Source organism: Vicugna pacos, chromosome 7 (assembly GCF_048564905.1).
Source record: "Vicugna pacos chromosome 7, VicPac4, whole genome shotgun sequence".
NCBI classification, from domain to species: domain Eukaryota; kingdom Metazoa; phylum Chordata; class Mammalia; order Artiodactyla; family Camelidae; genus Vicugna; species Vicugna pacos.
In genome coordinates, this window is record NC_132993.1 from 6755178 (window position 1) to 6781562 (window position 26385).

The 26385-nt window shown below is 42.8% G+C and overlaps 1 protein-coding gene and 1 pseudogene across 6 annotated transcripts in view; both read right to left on the reverse strand.

The window, feature by feature from the left end:
- Positions 1-26385, reverse strand: part of CNTNAP2 (contactin associated protein 2) — a 1225886-nt gene that overhangs the window by 159929 nt on the left and 1039572 nt on the right. For all 6 annotated transcript variants that reach the window (XR_012074163.1, XM_031674555.2, XM_072964285.1 and 3 more), the window contains one exon: positions 25594-25830. Coding sequence is in view for 5 of the 6 variants with exons in the window: in XM_031674555.2 (XP_031530415.2) it covers positions 25594-25830 (237 nt within the window). In the remaining variant the exon portion in view is untranslated. The remainder of the gene's footprint in view (positions 1-25593; positions 25831-26385) is intronic.
- On the reverse strand, positions 16686-17406 carry LOC102526159 (large ribosomal subunit protein uL30 pseudogene; annotated as a pseudogene).

The following is a 26385-nucleotide window of genomic DNA, read 5'->3' on the forward strand; positions in this document are numbered from 1 at the left end:
CATCCACAGAGGTGCAGAAATTCATCATCTCCCTAATCACTCCTGAGTTTTCTTATATGTTATACTTCTGTCATTTGATTGGAAATAAACTCTCAGCATGTCAAGCTTGTATGGAAATACAAGTATAAAACAGCTAAAAAGCAAAATGTCTTTTGGAAAGAGCGTTCTTGATGATCTGAACTGTGGTAATGTGCCTTCTCTAACTATCATCACTAAAAAAGAAAAGTGTGGATCTTGGTTAGGACAGCAAGAGAAAGGAAGCCAGAAGCTTCTGTGCAAGAGGAGTCTTTGAAACGCACTGCATCAGTGCTGAGCAGTAGAAATACAGTGTGAGCATGCTTGGAGTTTGAAATCCTCTTGTAGCCATGTTAAAAAAATAGTGAGTTAATGTTAATAACATATTGTATTTAATTTAGTATATCCAAAATATTATTGTTTCAAAATGTAATCCACAGAGAGATAATTAATGAGGCCATTTTACATATATTCCTTCATCCCAAGTCTTCAAAATCTACTAAGTGTTTTCTGCTTATAGTACGTCTGTTTCAACTACCTGCATTTAAAATGCTCAGTAGACACCTGTAGCCAGTGGCTACCATACTGGACAGAACAGCTACCAGGGACCTGAGGGAAACATCAAAGCATTCGCCAGTGTCAGCTGCTTCCTCCAGCCTCCGGAGAAGTGGCTTCTGCATACGCATTCGAAACATTCTGGAAGCGTTTTAACCACACAGATGTCTATGTTCTATCTCAAATTATTAAATTAAAATTTCTAGGAATGATCTTTGGACACGCCTGAGCAAAGAGGACCTTGAAAACTCACAGTTCCAGCTCAATCCTCTTATAGTAAAAAGGGACACGAACTGGCTGGAAATATGCCCTCTACGTTCTCTCTCTCAGGAACCTGGGGAGCTGCTCCATGGCAGATTCTGGTATTTGGGTTCTTAGCCATTTCTTTCCTTTAGATATTTGAGTAGTTGCTTGGAAAACGGTTTCTTCTTTTGAGTTTTTTCTGAGCTGAAGTGATGCAGTGGAAAGAACAGCTGATTTAGCCGGAGTGATCACTTCGTAATGGATGTCGTATCACGTCAGTCCTCTGCTCTAAACCCTGGGAGGGATTTCCATCTCCTTCCGAGGGGAAGCCACACCCTTACGTGACCCTCCACAGGCTGCAAAACCCGGGCCTCTCCTCCCATCTCCAGCCCCATTAGATTCCCCGCCTCATTTCCTTCTGTTCTTCCCACTGCTGCTCGTTCTGCTCCATCCTCAGCAGCCGCCCGTGTGCTCTGAGCACCCACATCAGACCAAAAGATGTGGCCCCGGCATTAGTCTTCAAGAAGTTATGCCTGCCTGGGGGAGAGAGACTCCTCCAGGGCAGTATGTGGCTTGCCTGGCTGTCAGGCTGTCCTCCTAAGACACGCTTTCTCTCAGTTGAGCCTCTGCTAAGCTCCAAGGAGCAGTGAATTCAAGCCACGCTTTCTAATCAGCACCCGGAAGGCAAGTACTCTCTGGAGCTTTAATCAACTGCAAAGACAAAGATAGGGCTGGAATGTTCTCACGAGAGTTCAGGTGCCTAAAAGGGACACATCTGAAAAGATTTACCACCGGCATGTTAATCTAGATGTGGGTCCAGGGAGGATCCAGAAGTGAGAACTGAACGTCCTTGAAAAATGATCACAATCTGCTGCTGTTTGGGGAGAACACTTCTGGTCACAGTCCTCACAGCGGCAGAGCACGGATACAGTCTTTTAGCTGGGGAGGTTTTAAAAGAGCTGCAGCAGACATGGTCTGAACCATGAGAAGAATCTCAGTGAAGCCCTGGAGGAGTCACTTTGCAGCATACAAGGGGGATTCCAAATCTGCACAAGACACCTGATGACTTAAAACCTTCCTAAGACTTTCATAGATGTTTTACTTCTTGGATAATTTCCCATTGCCAAACCTATCACCTCAAAGGCAAATTGCACTGAGCTGCCCATCCCTGACCCGAGGCTCCGAAAGACGCAGAACAGAGGCAGTTATCTGCCACCCCAGGGGTGGTGGCTTTGAGCAGCAGACAACAGGCTTGCTTACCACAGGCTTGGGTCAAGCCCTTTCCCACCCAACCAACCATCATCAGTCTTAGCGGCCAACTGGATGTTGCTGCCTTCATATGGGACCGGGAGTCTCATTTTATGGCTTCTGTCAGGTCAGGATTTGTGCAGGATACAGGGGTCAGGCTCCGGCTGGAAAGAAGCGTTTAGCTTTTCTAGCACTTCAGGGAAAACTCCACTGATGGCCACACAAATGGAACGTGAAGGAATAATCTCTGCTGTGCAGGATGGAGGGGCACCTCTGAGACGTGACTGGTGGGGATCCTAGTTTCAAGTGAGCGTTTCAGGTGGGATGTTTAAGCAGCGTTGCTAAGCTCTGCTTCTTCCCATCAGATCTGTTTTCAGGAAGCCGCGGGCTTTAACCATAAGCAGCCGATGGGATACAAAGCACTGTCAGAGGGCTCAAGTCTGCCAGGACGGCTGAAACACCTTCTTTTAATTTAATTTTTCTTTTTGAATGTGTGCGTTACCGCTATGATCAGAAAAATAAATCTTTGCCCCAAATGAGAGATGTTCTGTTACTGACAGTAGCTCAGACGGTTTGAACTGCAAAGCGTTTTTTTGTACACTGGCTGTTGCTTTGTTATGAAAAATGTTAAAAAGAATGGATTGACACTTGGGCTTTGTTTCTGGGATTTTAAAAGAATTTATTAGAGAGAATTTTTCTTGCTGGGCGACCTTTTTTTTTTTTTCCCTTGGCATCGCTGGAGGTTTTTTGAAGGCTCTTTTTTGTTTTCGTTTTAATAGTTTCAGGACTGTGCAATACATCAAGGTCCTGCATTGCATTTTTTCAAGTAATCAGCCACAGGTGGATAATCTTAAGCAATTAGAGAATAATGCTGGGAAAACTGGGTTCTAGATCAAGAAATTCTGATGTCAAAATAAAAACTAAACCTAAGTTATGAAAAATAAAATATTTCTGGTCAGGGACACACATGTCCAGCACTACTGCAGTGAAGTGAATTTGAAGTGAATTCATGGTCAGTTTTCAGCATAAAAGAATAATTTTCCTTATGAGTAAAATCATATTTGATGATGTACATTAAGTCAGCAGCACACGTACAAAATTGATAAATGAATGTATAAGTGAAGATATATAAGTCGGGACTCAGCTTAACATTTTTTTTTCCTTAGGAACGTACAGTCAAGGAATTAGGGGTGCACTGTCTAGAAAAGAGAGTCCCAGAGGTAGCAGGGCTGTTCCCTGCATCCCTGAAGCAAGCCGGGAGACTTTCCTGGAAAGACCTCAGTGCGTCCCTCTGCGTATTGCCTGCTCTCCCAGCTCCAGTGCTCTGCCCTCTGCCTGAAAGAGAAGCTCTTTACTTCCTGGGGTGAATCAAAGCTCAGTGGTTAAGGCAACAGGAGTCAGAGCTGGATTGTTTATGTCCAAATGCTTGCTCTGCCGCTTAGATAGGTACCTTTAGGCAAGCTACTGAATTCCTCCATGCGTCAGTTTTTCATGCTCCTAAAATGGGTCCAGTAATACGACCTCCCTCATTGGATTCTCGTGCAACTGAGCTAAGTAATATGCAGAAAATGCTCAGGAAAGTGCCCAGCAGCCGTAACTGCTAGGCTTGCCTGATCCCACCTGCAAGGAGCCAGTCACTGGGCTGTTCCTCAGCTGCTCCCTCTACTGCCTGCGGCTGCATTGCTATAAACTCCGCCCCACTCCCCGCCCCATGCCAGTGAGGGGGTGAGTTTCCAGACCCAGACCCACCTCCCTCCACCTCCCCGCTCCCAGTTCACCCCAATCCTGCTGCTGTGAACTCTTGAATGCCTGGCCACACCAGGAATTGGAAAAAAGTCTAATTAATGGTTGATTATTTCACTTGGGATTGACATGAGATATTTGAACTGTACTTTCAAAATATAGTTTCTCTAGCTGGGTCTTGACATTCAAAAATAATTTTAGGGAGTTTCATTTATGATTGCCCCTTGGGGCTAGTAGTCCATTGATCCTGAAATTGGTCAGTTCTGGGGAAAATTAATCTTATATGTGTGTGTAAATGCGAGGCCCTCCTAGAAGCTCTTTAAAAGTTCTATGTCTGCTTTTGCTTTTAATTAGTGCTTGCAAAGCTGATGCAATGATCAAGACAAAACTGACTGGATTTGACAGGTCAGATGTTGACGTGGGTGCTTTTTGGCAGGCATTTCTAAACTCCCGCTGCCTCGGGCAGCTCAGTAGGACGCATTTGTAAGATCATGTGCTCTGAATGCCTGAGCAGCCCCCCTTTTCTCCCCATGGTCTTTGTTGTGATTCGACTACTCGGGAAATATTAGTGATTTCTCAGAAAGGAGTTTCGCCAAGACAATGGGGAAATGCAAGTGGTCTTCAGATGCCTGGAACAACATTATGAGTCTCAAATTACAGGATGTATTCGATTCTGACCTGGATGATTTGATGAACATCACAGCTTTGGAGATATGCCATCACTGTGTACTCTAGATTTTAAAAAATAGCATCAAAGAGGCAGAAGAAGTCTTTGCAATCTTTCATTGCGGTAGTTCATTACACAAACTGAAACAAGACCAAATGGATTTAAGTGGGATGCCCGTGTGGTTTGGAAAGCTAGTTAGTTTAGGTTGTGAGTTTAACGCTGCGGGGAAGGAAACTCTGAAAGGTCAACTAAAACTTCTGTGGCAATAACTTCCACCATTTTCATTTTATTCTTAAGTTGATTTCTTGTTTTATTTTTCCTTATGTCTTTCTAGGGGTGAGGAGCTCACGTTAAAAAGTAAACATTGCCATATTCTTTTTCATTAAAGGTTAGTACAAGATATTGAATATAGTTCCCCATGCTTTACAGAAGAAATTTGGTTTTTATCTGCTTTTATATATAGTAGTTAATACTTGCAGATCTCGAATATATGTGTATATATTGGGACATTATGCTGTACACTAGAAATTGACACATTGTAACTGACTATATTTCAATTAAAAAAAGAATTGATAAGCTAGACTTCATTAAAAGAAAAACAAAAACAAAATAAACATTTCCCAAACTAGGAAATTCAATAAAAACACTGGTTCTAGAAAATATTCCTTTATTACATATTTACAAAATACCTACTTTGAGCCAGGCAGTGTGCTGGGGGTTGGGGACATAGGGATGAAAAGATGCCAGGCCCTGCCTTCGAGGATTTTATAGTCACATAGGGTGATGGTTGTCCCATGGGGTGCCACGACTACTTCAGGGGCCCAGAAGAGGAAGTGCTTGAGGAGGAGTTGTCAGGGGCTCCAGCCAATCAGCTGGATGCTGGTCATGTGCTCAGTGAGCCTGTGACACAGAGCTGCTGCTGTCCAGCACCCTCAGATAACTGGGGAGGTAAGACTAATAAGGGAGACAGAATCTTTTAAGACTTATTAAACATTAAGATCTTTCATAAGTGGCACAGACTGCTCAAGGCTGGCGTCATCTGAAAAGGCATTCTGAAGGAGGCTGCAGTAGAACAAAGCCTCTAGAGAGAGGGTCACTCAAGCAGGCAGAGGGACACAGAGAAGCTACTCCACGTGGGGTGGGCAGGAATGAGAACCAGGGCTGGGAATTGGCTGGGGTGGCCTTGGAACCGTGAGAGGGTGGAAGAGCCAGGATGGAGCATGTGTGTGATGAATAATGAAAAATAAAGTCAGGCCAACCCAATTGCAGTGGAAGGTCCATCTTGGCTAAGAGTGAGAGAAGAGGTCAGGGAGACGCGTGAAGATGGACGGCACTGAGAGCCACGCCCGAGGGGGCCTGCGAGGAGCCCCAGCTCAGATAGGGGTTGGAAGACCCGAGGGTGGTCTAGGCTCTGCCACCTCCAACTGCAGGAATCGTTTCAGGCTTCAGAGTCCCCATCAGGGCCCCATTATGACTTCTGAGGGCCCTGGTGCTCTTATCTTTGTGGGTCTTTTCCTCCCTAAAAAATCACGAAAGGTCCTGTCTTACAACTGTGCTGATATAAAGATGAACACATTAATACTATGTCTTAAAATAGTTTCTTTGACCTAAAAAGTCATTTTCTTATGATTCTTAAAGAAATGAAGATATTTTTGTGGGACCCTAACAGCACTGTGGGCACTGTGCCCACCTGAGCTAATGACTAAGTTGGCCCTGTCCTCGCCTGTACCATAGGGGATGGAAGGGGGCTGGAGTCCAACATCTTCACCTTCCTCTGAAAGTCAGTAATGGGTACCAACCTCCCCATCTGTACAGTATGGTCAGGATGGTATTTTCAGAGCTTAATATCTGATATGAAAACAATCATATGGGTAAATTATTTGCAGGAAAAGAAAGATAATGAATTAATTTTACGAGGGGTAATTTTAGAATTAGAAGTGAGAATCCTGTTATCCAAAACGTGTTTTCATTAAAAGAAAAAAAAATCTTCATTTTAAAAAAAGAACAATTAGATCATTTTTCAAAAAGAAATATGTGCTCATTATAAAAAACTCAGCATCAAAAGATGCAAATAGCTTACACTCTCCTATGCTGCTGTTACAGGAAAAAAGTAAACTCATACTCCACAAAAAACTAACAGGGAACAGAAACTGAAATGGAACTAAAGGAACTGCTCAACTCTGAGTAAAATAAAGTCAAGAAAATGTGAGTTCATGCCTCCTCTAGTTCTGATCCAAATTTCAAAGTACTTGGAGTTCATGCTTTCTAATTTGTGGTTTGTGGTAATGGCTATGTTTGTATTTCACTGAAGATAGATTTTTTTGTCTTTTATATCAGTCTTTTTGACATCAGTGGCTTTGAGGGAGAGGAATGAAAATGTCTTTATTCCACTATTTTTAATTCTCATTTTTCAGCAATCATTTTAGTGTGATATTTATCCTTTATCCTTTTTACTATGTTCCTATTTTTCTAGATCTTTTACTATGTATATTTGAATTTACTGGTTTTGTCATCATTCTTATCTTTTCTCTCATTTCTCTTTTTTTTTTGCTCCATTTTTCCCTGTATGATGTAGTAGATTTTTTTACCTTCTACATCTTTTATTTTTATACTTCTGCTATCAGATTTTAATTTTCAGAATGGTGAATTTCTGTACTCTGAATTGCATACTTCCCTTCCTTTTTCATGGATGCAGTACTTTCTTTTCTCTCTCTGATCCATTTTCTAAACATGGCTGCCACAATCGCTCTCCTTCCCCGTCCCTAGAATCTGGGCAGCCTTGGGACTTGCTCGAACCAACTGAATGCGGCAGAAATGATGGTGCATGATCTCCGAGGCTAGGTTGCAAAGGGCAGTGTGACTCCTGCCTGGGAAACTGGACCAATCTCACTGGAGCCATCATTAGCCAGGAAAGCAGCCGCCTGCCCCCGTCCACCCTGGTGGAGGAAGCCATGCTAGCACACGTGGGGCGGCCACGTTTTGGGAGCACTTTGTTATGCAGCAAATGGAACTGCAATAGAGAACATGAATGGTGGTTTCTACAGTTTTTCAAAAACGTTTGTTCTCCCAGTGTCATCCTTGTTTACATTGAATCTTCTGTTTGGTGTTTGTCATATTTGAGGCTTGAATCACATGATGGGTGATGTCGTGAGAGGAGAGAGTGAGGCTCTATGTTTTGACCGGACCCTTGTCCATGGCGGGCTTCACAGCTAGGTGGCAGGTTCGGTCCATTTGTATCTGCCGCCCTTCGCTCCAGGGATGACCTCTGGTCCCACAAAAGAACCCTCCAGTTTTTCTCTCCAGAATTTGCAGCCAGGATTCTGGAAGCCTGAATGAAAACGTTCCCTCAATTCCTGTGCTATCCATGGGAAACTTCTAAATGTTGCTGTCCTCTCCCATCCTCTTCACTCCTGTTGACTCATATTTTTTTTTTAAAGAGTGAAGCAAAATCAGACAGGTGTGATCAATCTGTCACATTTAAGTGGAACTGAAGTCATGAATATCTTAATGAATGAATAGCTCAGCAAATAAATGTGCTCAAAGAGCATAAATTGGAAATTCATTAAAAAAGGATCAAATTCAGGTAAAAAAGAAATAGAAAATCATACAATTTTACCGTAGTTCGCTGTAACAGGACAAAGGTGAAGTGCCTAAGCCCTTTCTACCTTAGGAAATAGGAAATGGGGACCCTCTGAGAGCGGGGCTTACCTCGCCATCTTAGTTTTGCCTTCGAAAGTCACACGCGTTTATTGTAGAAAAAAAGGACACTTTTATGTAAAGTGAAATGTGTATGAATATTTGTAGATGGCACAATATTTCTAGCATTTTACTGTCCCATCACACTACCTCTGGAGGTAACCAGTGCCAACAGTTTACAAAATCTTTTTAAAAAGACTGGCAGGACACTCATGAGCTTATCTACAAAACAGAAACAGACTCACAGACATAGGAAACAAACTTATGGTTACTAGGGGGAACGGGGGTGGGAGGGGATAAACTGGGAGTTTGAGATGTGCAAATATTAACTGCTATACATAAAATAGATAAAAAAACAAGTTTCTTCTGTATAGCACAGGGAACTATATTCAATATCTCATAGTAACCTATAATGAAAAGGAATATGAAAATAAATGTATGTATGACTGAAACATTATGCTGTACACCAGAAATTAACACATTGTAACTGACTATACGTCAATAAAAAAGACAAGCAGGATTACATGAATACTTTGCTATGTAAATAATCTGATTCCATTCATGTTGAAAACAATTCTATGGGGATGTGTGTGTATTGTCTGCATGGTGTATATGATATTATGTTATAATATGTATATTATACATGTAATAACATGTATATTATAATGTGCAGTATATCCTTTTTTCCCCCCTCAGGGCTCCCCTTTACCACCATAAGAGATGTCAACAATTGGAATAGTCCATGCATTTTGGAGTGAGGAGGAGTTATTGCTTACACTAATGGCCAAAAAGGAGTGAATTTGCCTTCTTTTCTAGGTAAAAGAAGACCAGACGAATATGCCTGCAGACAAAACGCTCACACAAAGTACCAGGCATCCGTGTATCATCACTGGAAATTGTCTGAACTGCAGAAATCTTTCCAAGCAGGGTGCTTGCCCAGGAAGTGCATGGGTTTTTAACACAAATACAATCAAATGTTACCTACTCTGCTTTTTAAGCTTAGCTGTGTATCATGGACATTTTCTCATGCGAATAAATATGACTCTCTCACTCTTTCTAACGTTTAAGTACCATAACCAAGTCATTCCTGTACTGACGGACATTTAGTTTTCCCCTACATTATCACACAGAAACCAGTGGCGATGCCTGTTCTTGCGAACACAGCAGTCCTCTGATACTAGTTCCTCTAATCACAGCTCCTCTAACACTAGTGTTTCTCTAGGACAGGTTTCTTGAGCACTTGGGTTAACAGAATACGCATGCAGGTGACATTTTGATAAATAATAACCTCTTGACCTCTAACAGGTCATTTCACACAGTCTCTTATGAACTTGGTTAGTGTCAACTGCAATCTCCCTCCCTGTCCACCCTGAGACACCAGCAAAGGGAACTTTTGAACCTGGACAGTGACTCCACCTGTACAAACGTGGCCCCTGCAAGCTCTCTGTCAGCCCTGCATGGGCCTTTCTCAGAGACACATCGATCTTGCCAGACCTTTCTTTTGAAGTCTTGCTCTCCAGTAATTAACGAAGTGCAAATTAAAATGATACAGAGCCATTTCTGGCTTACTGTTTTCACAACAATGAAAAAAGAAAACGCTACTGACAGCGTTCAGAGACCCGGGTTTCCTCGTGTACTGCCTGCACGCCGGCTCCGTGCTTTGGGAAGTTAGGCTGGCTCCACACATGGAAAGTCATAAACATAACAGCTCCTTTAACTCTGCCTCTCCACATGTGGCAACCCATCCTAAGTAAATAATGTGAAATACTGAAATGGCATTTACCACAGTATTATTTACCATAAAAAACTGGAAACAATTTCAAGAGCAAAAATACAAATTGCCACTTCCTTATTGTGAGACACTTAGGTTAAATAAATGCTGGCAAATCCACCGGATGGAATACTAAGCAGTGTTTTAAATGATGGGTGTGAAGACCAAGTGGCTTCAAGGAAAAATGCTTACACTATATATGCTAATACTATGTACATTATAATAATATACATTGATCTCAGGAACTTGGAATACATTTTCCTACAGGAAAATATTCTAACATGGATCAATAACTAAAGATTATTGGCAATGTAACTAAATTATGGCAGTAATACGATTAGCCTCAATTCTGAATCTTAGTAGCAAGGAAACCGTCGGAAGAAGGATGTTTCCTCTGTCTCTGCCCGGGCAGGGCTGGCCTCCGGCAAAACCATGAAAGAAAGGGGCATCTTTACCTCCTTCCACCTACTCTGCTCCTTGCATCTCTCACTACAACTTCTCAAGTCTCTGTCCTCACAGAAGTCACCTTAATCACCTCCTCAAAGCTTATCCAGTGTCTTCCTCACTCCTAAATTACACCTGGCTCCGTAGACTAAATCCACAATTATGTGCCAAAGAGAAACAGCCTCGCCTTCCTCCCAGACCCACTCTTGCTAATTCGAATGATGCTCTAATGAGTAGAGATCGGGCCACAGGAAAGAAAGTGAGCAAGTCAGGCAGCTCAAAGGAAACCATTTTGGGTGGAGAGAGGCTATTCTCCAAGTACATTCCTTAAACTATTCCTGCTCTTCCACAACGTCTCCCTTTAAACTCACAGATGCTCTAGAAGTTTAATGTTAAACAATATCAACTATTTCATCCAAAGTAATGACGGTGAGCAACTTTAGCAACATGTGTGTGTGCGTGTGCTGGAGTGAGGTGAGGTCAGCGACAGGAAGTGGGGAAACTGGGCAGCGGCAGATGCGTACTTGCAGGCTTGCTTTATAAAAGAGGATGCCAACTGCTGTGGCCTGCGTGTTTGTGCCGCACTCCACGCCTTCCCCAAATTCACATGTTGGAATCCCGATGCCCAAAGTGGTGGCGTTAGAAAGTGTGGCCTTTGGGTGGTGATTAGGTCATGAGGGTGGCACCCTCATGAATGGGACTAGCGCCCTTATTAAAGAGACCCCACTGAGCTCCCCTGTCCCTTCTGCCACGTGAAAATACACAGAGAAGTCTATGATCAAGAAGAGAACACTCAGCTGAAGACACAGGTACCTTGATCCCGGACTTCGGTTCCCAGAACTGTGGAAATAAATTTCAGCTGTTTATAAGCCGCCCCGTCTATGATCCTTTGTTACAGCAGTTGGAACGAACTAAAACACCTCCTCTAGATTCTATCTAGCATGCCAGCCAGCTATGTCCTGGCTCATGAGTTACTGCACCCTTGTCCAGCAGATAAATATTTCATTTGTTTCATAATTTCTGTATTATCCTTTCGCCAGAGCAAGGAAAGCTCATGTTACGATCAGAGCCTCACTGTGCAGCCGTAATGCAGGTGCCTGGGCTGCACCAAGGCTAAAAGCTCACAGCCGCGGGCTGAATTCCTCTCCTTAACTGATGCTCAGCCCTGAGCTGTAGCTAACCAAAGTGTCTGCCCTCTTATTTCCTTATAAAAATGGATGGACATAGAGATTTACTTTGGTAATTTCCTTTTTTTTTTTTTTGGAATTTTTTTCAGTCATCAGAAACGCATTACTTACAGCGCTGCCTCCAGACTAGAACAGAGATACTGCAACCCTTCGGCAGCCATCAATCAGTAATTCGAAGCATGAATTTCATCAGTAGGAAAACTCAGAGAGCCTGGCCTGTATTTACCCTGCAAATCACCTTCTTTGTTATAAAGCAATCTGGAGTGGTATCTCATGTCAGAATTTATTTGGTCAGACTCTCCATGTCCCTGTTTCATTCCTCGCCTTATATATTTGGAAAGAAAGGTCTGATCTGCTATTAACACAAAATCATGGCTATGGTATGTGGGTGGTGCCCTAAAAATACAAAGAAATGTCTTGTTTTCTGAGGTTTACAGTTTAAAGTCGAGAGGCCCAGTACAACTCTGCCTCTGTTTCTCTGTGCTGTGTGTGTCTGTGTGTGTATCTGAGTGTGTCTGTGTGTGTGCTGTGTGTGTTTCCTCAATCAGCCACGCAGAGAGAGCCTCAGGAAGGAAGGCAAAGAAAGAGGGGACACTTACTCAGCTCCTTTGGGACTCGGGCCCACACTTCGCTATCAGGGTGGTGTGACATAAGAGGGACAGCTGGGCAGGATGCATTTCCTACCGTCTCTGGAACTCAGTCACTTGCCATTACATACAGGACAACTACCCAGAGAAGGCTGAGGTGGGCTGAAGTGCCGTGAGGACGCTGGTGAATGGACCTCCTTGCAGGGGAGCCAAAACGTGAGTCATTTACAAGCAAAACCCTCCGGACAGTTTTTCAGACTGGTTCCTCTGAGATTCATGAAAGAAAAGAAGTGCACAGATTTTCAGCTGAAATCATGAAGTCAGTATGTGGGGAAAATAAAGGGTGTGATTTTTGTAAACTTCATGTTATTGAAAGTTCTGAGTATTTCAAGGCTTTAGGCGAGATGCCTGTATTTGTCCTCCTGGGAGCTGGGAATTTTGAAGGTACGTGCATGCTCTGAGTTCTTAAAGGCATAGGGATTTGAACCCACAGCCTGACATCCACCGTTTCTCCATGAAGACGGTCTGCATCTTTGATAGAGAGGGTGGTGCAGGGTAAGAGCGAACTTCCTAGCTGTCAGAAGTGTCCAGATAGGGAGCGACCTGCCTCCTCCACCAAGCATGGCCGGGATCCCATCCAGCGGGTGTGTCATACGGAGAGTCCTGTGCTGTCACATGTGAAGGAGAAAACATCTCGCTTGGGGTCGGGGTCCTACGGTTCCAACCCCAATCTGTCGTTTCCTTGCCAAGGGACTCCGGATAATCAACAATCTCTAGAGGCCTCAGTTTCTTCATTTTCACATAGGAGTGCTAATACCCACGGCTCAGAACTGCCGTGATGATTCCATAAAGACATGTGAATGCTTAGTTCACTGCCTGGCAGAAGAGATGTTCAATAAAATGTCAGTTGAATATGAATAAATGCAATATCCTTTTCAACCCTGAGAGACTTTGATTTTGTGACAAAAGGCGCTTCACAATCTCTTAACAATTTGAGAAACTGGAGAAGTGTTGACATAAGTCACCCAATGACATTTGAATGTTAGGGTAAAAGTTGAAAGTCTGAATAATGATAAATTCATTATGGTAATAGGAAGAAAACTTTTTGAAATAGTCCTTGATATTTTTAAAGAAGTTATGAAGAACTGCAATAACCACATGTGGTTTATGAGTCAGTAACATACTGTGCACAGTCACATAAGATAACATTTCTGCTTATTTGAGAGAGGGGGGCCGATAAGCTTATTTGAAATTTATAGCTTGGTCTACTGTTTTAATTTAATTTACATGACTTAATTTATATTTTTAACCAAATATACAGGATTCCATTACAAGAGACATTTATTGAGGAATTACAAAAGCCAGCAGGATAAAATAGACCTACTCAAAAGGGATTTAAATCAGATTACTCTAATAGCAAAGCTTTAGAAAGTATCTCACTGATAACCTTTTTAATCTTTGATTCTAGGAAGTGACTAGCAATGGACTTGTGCAAATATTTGGGTTACATTTGGCTTAAGTATGAGAAACACCTGGACTCATAAATCTCAACTGAAAGTGTCATCCTTAATAAGGGGGTAGAGAGACAATCACTGGGGATACGGCGAAAATTTTAGATGAGGCTTCTACAATATGGCAGTTAGTTTTTATGTTTGAAACTCTGTATTCAAGGAACCCATATTCCTTTCTGAAGACCTCAATAATAACCCCAATGTTCCAGAATCCATTCTTATTTCATCTCAAGTGTATCTGCTGCTTTCATGGTGTTCCAGGTCAAAGGATTCGTGACAATTCTGTGATACACACAGGGATTTAATCAGGGTCATGACATGCAAGTGTTGGGCTGACTATGAATGCAGCTCTGCAGGCCAGGGAGCAGGGAAACTCTGAGGTCTAATGTCTTGCTGAACGTTGTCATCTTTTAGCTCCCGGATAATGCACATCTCTGCGGTACAGAGACCCAGGCAAGCCTGGATCTAACCAGGTGGGATGGACGGCTTTCTGCTGCCAGTTAGGGCACCAATGTGGACAGAAAAGTTCTGTGCAGAGTTTCCCGCTGGCTTCTGAATGGCAACGTATTACACCTCGCAGTCCTCTCTCTAAAGTGACCCTCAACTGAGGACCACTGACTTAGTAATAACCTTAGTAACAATTTGCATTTTCATAACATTAATGCTCTTCAAAGTACTTACACATACATCAGTTCATTGGATCCTCTCAATCATGTGAGTAATACATTTTACATAATTAGTGCAAGTTATAAAGAAACTGAATGCCAGGAGAGTTGCATGATTGTTCAATTTTGTTTTCAATAATGTTGAAATTGGAATTCAAGGTATTCTTGCTCCACTGTTCTAAGTAATATTAGTTTTCTCTCTTCAAAGACGAAAACTCAAACTCAAAAGGTACAAATTCCTTTTTCTAAAAAATAAAATCAGTTGAGAATAATGTTGGCTGTGTTGCTGCTCATAGGGACGGGGTTGGAAGGAACAGAAGATTTGAAAGAATATTTTAGTACCTGCGAGGGTGGCAGAGAGCATGATTCACAGAGGGGCTTGAATTGGGAGCCCCTTCCTAAGCAATACTTGGCCCAAATCCTTGGGGAGTAACACAGGAAGTAAACTGGCCCCCGGAATGGTAAATGGTAAATTTGTCCAAGTCTAAGGAAGCAAGTTTGCATTAGTTAAGTCTGAACTTCAGGACAGAATATTAAAATAAAATTTGAACATGAAGTTAATAAAGAGTTCTTAGAAGACCTCTGTTAACAGAAAAGCAAGGATAAACTGTTACCTACCTATCTATTTATTGATCTATCTTTGAAGTGGTATCTTCAGAAATAAAGAGAGGATGTACCATTAAGCACATATAAAACTCTTGGGAAGAAGGGGTGAGGAAGAAACCTGGGAGCATGATAAAATTTTGGAAAACTGAAAAAATTCCCTATTCTTTTTTAAATAAATAAATAAATAAATAAATAAATAAATAAATAAATAAATAAATTTAAAGAGTAGTTTTAGATTTACGGCAAAATTGAGAGAAAGATACAGAGATTTCCCATAAACTCTGTCCCCGTAGGTGCATAGCTTTCTCCATCATCAACAGCCCACACCAGGCTGGTACAGTTGTTACAATCGTGTTGTTGATTTGTCGAAGATGTTGACACATCATAATCACTCTCTGTGTTGTACATTCTGTGGGTTTGGGTAAATGTGTAATGACATCATTATAGTACCATACAGAGTAGTTTCTCTGTGCTCTGCCTACTCATTCCTCCTCACCTGCACCCAACCCCTGGCAACCACTGATGATTTTACTGTCTTGTCTCCATAGTTTTGCCTTTTCCAAAATGTCATACGTTTGGAATCATATAGTTCCATATCAGCTTCTTTCACTTAGTAATGTGCACTGAAGTTTCCTCCATGTCTTTTCATGGTTTGACAGCTCATTTCTTTTTAACTTTGAATACTATTCCACTGCCTCAATGTACAATAGTTCACTGATCCATTCACCCACTGGAGGACATCTCGGTTGCTGCCAAGTTTTGGCTACTATGAATAAGCGTCTATACACATCCGTGTGCAGGTTTTTGTGTGGACATAAGTTTTCAACTCCTTTAGGAAAACACCAAGGAGAAGGATTGCTGGATTATAGAGTCAGAGTATGTTTAGTTTTGTAAGAACCGCCAAGCTGTCTTCCAGAGGGGCTCGGCCACTTTGCATTCCCACCAACAATGAATGAGAGTTCCTGTTGCTCCACATCTTCACCAGTATTTGCTGTTGTCAGTGTTCCAGATTTTGGCCATTCTAAAAGGTGTGTAGTGGCACTGTTGTTGTTTTAATGTGGATTTTCCTGAGAAAATGATTTGAAGCATCTTTTCATACGCTGATTTGTCATCTGTATAACTTCTTTGATGATGTGTCTGTTAAAGTCTTTGGCCCATTTTAAAATTTCCCTAGTCTTTTCATATTAAAATCTAAAGAAAGCAAAGCTTCACAAAACATTATTGGCCAGTGCAGAGTAAGTTAAAAAAAGAGTTAAACTGATCTAAATTCTAAAATATTTTGTTTGCCATTAATTTTCCAAAGCAACCTATTTTTGTAATATTAAAAGCAAATGAGTATTTCTTGTGAATATCAATTACATTATTTCAAGAAAAATGCTTTTTTAAAAAAATTGGAATGTTCTAAACATTTTTTTCTTTAGGTTTTAGTAATATATGTTTAAGTGGCATTTATTTTTGTTATACTTGATGTTCAAAGGGCTTCTTGAATCTTCAAGCTTGAGATTCATTCATGACAAATGTTTTTTAAAGAGTCCTCTCCCCTAACCAAAGTCCTGGCCCAGAATTCCGTGCGACCCACCACTACCCGCCCTGCTGCCCTTGGATGGGACTTTAAAAGCAGCTCTGCCATTAGCACCTTCAGGTGGGCTGGTTCCATATCCAGGTGTCACTCAGCACTTTCCGTCTCGCGTTCCCTTTGTACTGCAGCTGGTCTACCACCTCCTCTACCCTCTAAGTCTCATCTCTCTTATCCAGGTCTCCTTACTATCAATTCACCACTTCCCATACAGTAGGCTTTTGGTGAATTTTTTTTTTCTTTTTATTGGTCAGTTTGAAAGCTGTTATTGTTTATTAACTGACCAGATTACAAAAATAATCATGGTAGATACCTTAGTTCATCCTCCTAATAAGCCTGTAGATCTGGTCTTCCCTGTTGCCAGCATCTCCACCTTCTACACAATGGATGGTCTTTATCATCATTCTACCTCGTGGAGAAGACAATCTGAAGGGCCATGGCAAGTAGTTTGCTTCTCTGTTTTCCAACAGCGTCGATCTCACAAAGCAGATCCACACAGATGTTGCCGTATTTACCAAGAGATCGCGCAATCAACGAGTTATCTGTCCGGGCGATTCCCTTCTTGTTGATTTTGCCATAACCACGCTTGTACATCAATTCCTTTACTGACTTCGGGTTTGGGTGCCCCTGTGCAATACGTGGTTCTACAATTCTCAGCATGTTAACTGAGGCCTTGTTGAGCTCCACAAAGGTGCTACTGAAGATCGGACGGAGGCAAAGAAGCTGCAACACCTCTTGAATTTTGGGCTCACACTACTGGTACCTCTGATCCTGAAGACAAATGCCAATTGGTGTACAAGTATTTCACTATACTTGTGCCCAGTGCACACAAGTAAATTAAATTCTTATTAATGACCAAGCCACTTGATCTTACCTCATTCATCCAGAACATCGATGTGCTAAATGTTACTGCCAATGATTCAATTTCACTGAGAATTTTGGCTTATAGAACTTGAACATTTTAGAAGCCACCTTATATTTAGTGGACTGATCACTTGGAAGATCAGCTAGAGAATATTGTCAGGCTGAATTAAACTTTCACTGTATTATGTGCCCCGACCTCACGGGAACATGGAGAAAACACATTTAAAATGTCAAGCTAGGGATGGCTCAGAGAGAGCAGCTGGCCCTCATCATTTCCACTTCCTTAGGGTTTGGTCTTAACTAGAGAAAAAAAAGCAAAATACCCATTTATCTAAATCAACCACTATTACAGTCAATTGAGATTGTTGGAGGTAAAAATATGTGAATGAGTTCAGAGCCGGGGGTATCTATATGATGGGCAGACTAGAAACAGCTCAAAACCCCTCAGGCTTGATCATTTAAGAAAGGGAATTTCTTCTAGTCCAGGCATACTTCGAATGAGCCCAACTGCTAAGGCCAGAGCTGCCTGTTGGCAACGAGAACCATACAAAAAGGTCATGGAGATGAGAAATTGTATGTTAAAGGCAGGTCTTTATGTCCTGAAGACGTGATGAAGCAGTTAAGGGCAACGTGAATGCTGGTGAATGGACGTGCTTATAAGGGGAGCTGAAAACGTGGGTCATTTAAAAGCAAAACCCTCCAGAAAATTTATTAGACTGAATACTTTTAGGTTCATGGAAGAAAAGAAATGAATAGAGTTTCGGCTGAAATCATGATTAATTTGTAGGAAATGACACAGTATTATTTTTATAGACTTTGTATTATTTAGAGTCCTCATTATTGCTAAAGAATGAGGAATAAAAACATTCAGCAACACACACAGGAGAATAAAAAATGTGTCCAAAAAGGTCCAAAGCCTGGTGGGTATGAGAAATTGGCACAAACTTGAAAAAATGTTATTTATCCTATACCTACAGCAAAGTCCAAAACTTTGTCCTTTATTACAAAGTTTAGTGATTTACAAAGGGCTTGCTTTTACCACTGAATTTTTAAATCCTTTTCTCTATGAAAGCTAATTAACTAGGGTTTCCTTTATTCCTGGGAACCCAAAGAAAACCCCAGGCCAGGAATGTTATTTACAACCACAACATTCCATAATTAAGTCACCCAAGTGTGGGGCTGGCTGGTGCTCTTTGAAGTCCCCAAAATCCCAAGCCCCCACTCCGGAGCTCTCCACGTGCCTGCATTCTTTCACGAGAAGACAAAGACCATTTTCCCTTGACTAACGTTTGCCCTAGCAGAACTAACCGTCCCTAGAAACAAGTTAGTCTCACAACACCCTGGGCGGACAGGGGCCTCACTACACATCCTGCTCTCACTGGATTCATAAACCCCATTACTTAGAACAGCACCTGGCAGATCTTACCTCACTTGTAACCAATCAGGTACCTGTGCCCGAGGTGAACACCCAGCCCCTGCTCCTCGATTGCACAACCCCTTCCCTAATGAGATACCCTACAACGTTCACTCTTGGTACCCACACAGACACCTCTCATCTGTGCCTGCTGTTGCCTACAGCAGTGTATCTGTTAAACTTTTCCTTCGTTTCTTAGACTTTCCTTTGTCTTTGGTAAATTCTTTTACTGCCCCAGACACTGGACTGCCATGTCCCCCGACACTAAACCTGTCAGCCATCTCTGCAGCTTTGACCTTTTGGAATCAAGTCAAAAGTATTTTCTTTTATCCGTAAGTATTTATGGACCTTTGTCTACAAGTATTTCTTGACTTTTCTTTTTTTTCTTTTCTTTTTTTCCTTTCTTGAAGGTTTTAAGCAGATTATCTTCATGTTTCTCTGATGCTTTGAAGTTGTATCCCAAGGTCTGAGGATTTAAGAAACAATAGAGAAGGAGTATTTTCCTTTCTTGAATAACACTCTAAGAGGAAGAGGAAAAAGAATTCAACTCTTGTTCCTTCGGGCATTCATCCAAACTGATAAAATCTGTTCCAACGGGAAATGAAAAAGAAGCCATGAAAAACACCTCTTCCTGCTGGTGTCAAGTCCTCCTCCAGGCTGGGATTAAGACTGGGTAAGTCGATCTGAGAGCAAAAGGCCATTGATGCCACTAGTTTCATATAAGGAGGAGATCCTAAGATGCATAACTCCAATGTTTCTCTTTTTCTCTCTCCCCAACTTGTTTATAATACTTTTTAAAATTAATTTTCCCAAAAAGGCTTCAAACCCACTCTACAAGGGAAGCTCATGGATTTACTCTGCTTCTCATGCAGTGCCTGGAGCCCTGGAGAAGCAGAGTTTGGGCAATCTCCAAAGTGCACTGGGCAGACCCACCTTCCCCGGCCAACCATGAAACATTCCTCCAGGAGGTACGAGGGGAGAGCCCTTCTCTCCAGGAGGTTCAACTTGCACTTGAGTCTAGGTCTCCTTTCAGCAAAACAGAGTCCTGATCTCTTTCAGTGCTTTCCTGTCCCCTGATGGGCTTCACATTTGGAAGGGATGCAGCAGTTGCTAAGGTGACCCATGTTGGCTCTTGATGGGGACGGAGATCTTGTATCAGGAACTGCACTACTGGGCATGCCCTCTGGGCTGCAGTGGCTGTTGCCTCCTTTCCCATCTTCAGAGTCTGCATATTCCTCAGTCCATCAGGGCTTAGGCTCTGGAGGCTACCTTTTCAGTTTCAGAATAATATGACTGTGACCACAATTGTGTAGAGTTGACATTTTATGATACTGCCATTGCCCCCCAAGCAGCAGAGTGGCCGTCCAGAACTCAGAGGTGATTGAAATGATGCCAGGTAGGCACGTGACATTTAAAACTTTTAGAAAAGGATTAAAGGATGACATGATTTCAAGTAAAAACAAAAACCCAAACAAACAAAAAAAGGAAGAGTGCCGAGAATGAAAAGTGACACCTGCTGCTTGACTGATGTGTGTCAGGTTCTCTATTTGGAATTTTTGTTTTCACTTGGTTCCCTGTGATCCTCACAGTGGAATTAAGAAGCAGCTATCATGTATTTCTGACGATGAGGCCAAGTGGAGTTAAACGATTTTCTCAAGTTTACACAACCCACAAATGAGGAAGCTAGATTCAAACCCACATCTCCTTCTATCATTCACTTTCTACGTAGGGACTTCAGTTAGCCATCAACAGCTTCTTCTGTGTAGATAATACAGATCCTACAATGTTGGTCAAGGTCATGACACTCACAGGGAGAGCAGGAGACTTAGCTGGACCGCAGTGAGCATGCTGTGCATTTGCGTGACTGCGAGTGATGGTAACACTGCACTTGCTGCCCATCCTCATCACTCTGACTCTTCTAATTTTGGACATTGTCCGAGTGACAAACAAATGGATGTTTGAGAAGAAAAGAGAACTCCCTAAACTCAGAAAATCATTTCAGAATATTGAAAGACATGTATTCTTCAGCTGCAGTCCCGGTTGGGCAGATTAACATGAAAGATTTTATAGGAAAAGAAATGCAGACAAGTGGATGAGGAGGAGATATTTTTGTGACTCTTGATGATAAATTCTTGCCAAACTTGGCTCATAAAGAAATTCTGATGAAGAACAGGCAGCCTGGGTTACAGTGAATCCACATGTCCCGCTTTCATATACACTCGACGGCCCTGGTTTTATAGACATGAACCACTGAAATGCATAGAAACTTTCAGTACAGACTGGCGCAACTATACAGTCAAGGCTCCCAGGCATGTCAGGTGTTCAACGAGTGCCTGTTAAATCAATAAATCAATAAATGAACACAGCTTACATCTAAATGTGGGGAGGCAGAGAGAGTAAGAAAGAAGGGGACTCTTTTATTCAGATCTTGTATTCTATTTTTTTCTTATGATAAATTCTACATCTAAGAACATTCTGATTTGCTGCTGAACCACAATTTACTAAAAAGCCCTAAGACTAGGGCTTCTGTTTTTAGTTTAGTGTGAACCTGCAGGAAGGCCTTGGTGAGAAGCAGGCACACCCAGAGGTGGTGAAGAACACGAGCTTGGAGTCGAACTGACTGCGTGTAAACCCCAGTCCTGCTACTTGCTGGTATGTGAACCTTGGGCAAGTGACTAAACCCACTCGTGCCTAAATTGCCTTCTCTGTAAACAGGGACAAGGATGACAGTACCTACGTAGGGCTGTCATGAGTATCAGGGGATGCTAACATAATTAAAGACCTTGGCGCACTGTCTGACCCATCATAAGTTCTCAATAAATGTCAGCTGTCACCGTTGTTAAATGCAGGAATGAAACACTGCAGGTGTTTATTAGCACTTGCATTGACTTCCTGGGGCAGCCATAACAAAGTACCAGAAACTGCGTGGCCTAAACAGCAGAAATATATTCTCTCACAGTTACGGTGGCTACAAGTCAAAGATCAAGGTGTCACTAGGGCCACACTCGCTCTGAAGGCTCCTTCCTTGCCTCTTCCAGCTTCTGGGGGCCCCAAGTGTTCCCTGGCTTGTGGCAGCTTCTCTCCAATCCCTGCCTCCATCCCCACATGGTCTTCTTCTCTCTGTGTCTCTCTGTGTCCTCCCCTCTTCTTGTAAGGACACTCCATTGGATTCAGGGCCCACCTTAATCCAGCATCACCTCATCGTAACTTGATTACATCTGTAAAGAACCTATTTCCAAACAAGGTCACATTCTGAGGTTCTGGGTGGACACGAATTTGGAGGAGAGGGGCACTATTCAATCTGTAACTGTGCTCAGCTACAAACATTTAACACAGAAACTGCTGTAGCCACTATAGGTCTGTTATCTTACCTTTTGCTTGAAAACACAGAGGAGACACAGAGGGAGTTTGCTTCTAATTACGTTAACTTCTAGTTAGAAATAAAAATGAGGTTGACGGTCAAAATGTGTTTCTAGGTCTCACTATCCAAGAAGGAATAGGTCTAATTAGAGAAAACTACCTTTGGCATGTCCAGGCAACGACCCATTTGGTCCCCAGTAGGGGTCCCCACTAACCTTGGGGATGCCAGACCCACAGCTATGCCTTCTATGCAGGGGTGTTGCCCTGCTCCCAGAGGCGTCCACAGCCTCAGCCAATGGGCTGCCAAGGAACTGTGCCATGGAACGAGCTGTCCCAGCTGAGTTAAATGACTGCTGGCTGGTGGACATTCTGAGAAGATGGGATGCTGCTCGGTTAGCTGTAGACCTGTGCAGTGACTGGCTAAAAGGTCCAGTTATAGAGTGAGTCTCCAGGAGGCCCTCATGCTCTCTCTAAAACCTAAACTTCTCCCCAGTCAGCATTCCTATTGAATAGCTCTTCCCTGGGAGAGCAAACACCTTAAGTGACAATCAGATCTTTAGAGATCCATTGGAAAAAAAAAAAAAACTTCTCGGGGAGAAGTTTTTGATAAAAGATGAGAGAAGGGCAGAAAGTAGCTTCTCAGATGTACACTCAGCTGGTAGCGGGACTGACTGTAAATGCATCATCTACAGAGCAAAGGAGCATTTTTGATTTACCAATGCAACCAGGTATCTTTCTCTCTGAAGCAAAAGAAAGAGAAAGTGGGAAAGTAAGTAGGAAACATCAGAGCCAGAGCCCTGCGTCGGGTCCCACGCCCGCCCTAGTGCGAGCCTCTCACACGGCCGAGTGTGATACCAGCCTTGTTACTTTCATACAACTTGGCCCCAGCATAGCTGTCCTTGCTCCAGTGCCCATCTGAATAGCGATCACTTTGAACACTTGTGAAAAATGTGCTCTGTAAAACACGTCAAGAGGTGGATTTTTCAACGGTAATTTAATTGTATGCTATTTTCACCTGAGATGCTGCTTCATTCCAAATAGTGTGATAAGACGGTATAATGATCTGGTTAATAACCAGATATTTTCTAACCAGAGACAGTTGACCCTTGAATGCCAGGGGTAAAAACCCTGACTCTTAAAAGAGGTAACCATGAGAAAAAATGAAAGAGGTGACTTCTTACTGTAAAAGATTAGAAAATGGCAAAAAGATAAGAAAAGAAATACTGGTGTTTCCACCCTCTTCCCCAATTAATGACAATTAATGTTTTGATGTATTTTCTTACGGTTTGCTTTCCTCGTGTGTGTGTGATTTTGTAGGGACATGTAAGCAGGCTGTGCATGGTATGTTGGGACCTGGTTCATTCACTTAGTAAAATATTGTGGACATTTTTCTGTGTCTACAAGCACAGACCGATTCTAGCAAAGGAAGGCCTGCAGACGACTTTCATGATCTCACTCTTTGGAGGAGGACACTGGCTGCTCTTTCTCGAGGCTGAGTCGTCTGGCTGCAGCCCACCTGGAGGATGTGGTCACAGGAGTTGCTGCTCTGGAACAGAGGGGCTGCTGGCTGGACGGCTCAGAGGGGAGACCCCAGCGGTGAACGAGCTTGCCTTTGTGCGGGTGAAGCTTCCCCGGACTGCTCTCATCAGCACCACCTTCATCTTCCCCAAGTCAAAAGGACACTTGTCTTGACTCAGAGGATGCCCACAAATACTTTCCAAATATGATTTGTAGTTTCTAATTGTAATTTTTTTGGTTTAAGCCACTAATTGAGACAAATGTGAACTCATCCTGCTAAACAGATACTAAGAGAATATTTAGGGATATTTTGTGTAAACCTTGTGAAATAATGTCAAAGGAAACTCACAGGCTTCCTTTGACTCCATCTCAAACATTCGCAAGGCTGAAGGGTGTATGCCCCTGCCCTTCTGTTTGTGAACATTGCCTGTTAACCCCCAGAGGTTGTGTATGAGCCACTGTACATAACCTAAGTCTCCCAGAGTAAGGAGCTCATGATCTCCTTTAAATGGGTACTCATGCAGTGGGATCTCTCAAGCATTAGAGCTTACTTGATTGCATTCAGACACCACTTTGGCAATGGAATGACTGCACTAAATTAGCATCAAGCACAATGAATGGTAATTGCAAGACTGTCATTTCTACAAGTGCAAAACTAATGTGTTCCAAAAACCCATCCCATTGTGTGCCACCGGAAAACCATGGAACCATGCTGCTGCGAGCAGAGGAATGCTCTGTAATAGCGGTGTTAATGTGCTGTGGGATTATTCAGCAGTGGGTTCCCTCCCACCTTTGTCGTTGTCTCATGCTCATTCCTCAAACCCTGCCTGACCTAATTTGTATGCTCTTAGTATAGCGCTGCCAGACAGTAGCCTGGATGTACAGAGAATGTTATGGAACAATTCCTCCTTCTGGGTGGCATCTTGTGTGAATAATGGCAGCATAAACAACCCTCCATGTATTCATGAGAGTATGAATAGGCTACTTATGTAAAGCTTCTTATAAAAAGATGTACCAACTGTTTACAGGAAACTTTACCCAAATGCTATACATTCATTTAGAAAGAGAAGAGTGATTTACGCGCACTTCAATTGTAGCTCAAGAAGACTGCCAGCTCTCCTCTCTCTATCCTTCTTGTTTACAAGTGGGATGTGAAGCCACAGTCCAGTTGAGTGAATTTCTTCTGGTCACGCAAAATCACAGAGTGTATCCCGAGTGACAACATGCATATGTGTTGGGCTCCCGGAGTCAGCTGATTGGCTCTGCAGAATGTATTAGGGATCATTCAAGACTGAAATAATGCAGCGATAACAGATGCTATCAGCTGACTGGTTAGATGTGGTATCTCAGTGCTCCTGCAGCTTAGTGGAGGCTGAGAACCACCCTAAAGGCGTCCTGTGAAAGAGCAATAAGGAAGACAATGACAATAGCTGGGCAGAGGGGCTTTCATCGTGAGTCCAGCTTGAATCTAGTCTCTTAGCAGCTGAGGGAGGGAGGGAGAGGGCATGAAGACCACCGGGCAGCGTGGACTGAGTCACTGCAGTGATCCATCAGTCCCAGATGGGGTGCTGGCCCCCTCTGATGCCCCTGAGGGGGAGGGTCAGGCCTGAGCCCCCTTTCAATTGCCACTTACTTTGTCCCTCACCATGAAGGCATGATATGGCTATTTGCTTTGTAATGTTCCAGTTATTGCAAAGTTTGCTGGAATCTGGGGGAAGTTCTGCACCACACTCAGAGCTTCCTCATCTTAATGAAAAACAAAGATTAGGCAATGGTTTAGGAAACCTCCTGACTAAGCTGGGAGAATTCTGAACACCTTACCCTCAGAATGAGGTATCCTTGGGGACAGCTGGAAAATCATTAAACAGATGATTTGGGCTTCAAACACGTGAAAAGTGGCTCTGGAAACTGGTTCCGACTTACCTTTGTTGCAAAATGTCCCATCATACGCTGTGTGGGAGCAATCGCAGGAATATCCATGGTACTTCTCTATGCATTTGCCTCCATTCTCACAGTTCGCCCCATAGCTGGTGCAGTGGCCTGAGCACCCAGATTTGAACCCGGACGTGACCTTTGCTCTTTCCTCCAGGTCCAGTGTCACCCCATTCATCCTCAGGGAGCGGATGCAGCCCAGAAAGCCCTGCTGGCCTCCGGCACCACCTGGGAAGACAGAAGGGATGGAGCTCAGACAGAATAACCTCTGCTCTGGCTTCTGTTTCATTCATCACACCTCTGGACCACTGCGGTGGGAGACGAGACCGCCAAGGGCATCTAGCCTTCTCACTTCCAAGCTGGTCCTGCCTGATAGGAAAGCTTGCATCTTTTCTCCCTCAGGCTATACTGCCTGGTTAAAGAAGGCTGTCTTCTGAGAAGCAATATATTTGCTACAGAAATAAACTAAACTAAACTATTTGGAGACACACAAAAATTATACAAGCTGCTTTGGAAGTCTAATCGGGTTTCCTACAGAAATCTCGAAGATCTTTATTTTTTAATCTCACAGCATTCGGTTCCACAGCCTTGTGTAGCGGAAGAAATACGAAAAGGCAGACATGCACATATTATCAAAGTTAACAAGTCAGTTAGTCAGAAGACACACATTCATTTGGAATGTGATTTTAAGTCCTGGTTCTTGTTTTAGGAAACTCTTTGTTTTGAAGTTCATATTAAGGGTTCCCAGGGCTTCTTGTCTGGGGTGGCTGGAAATTGGAATTG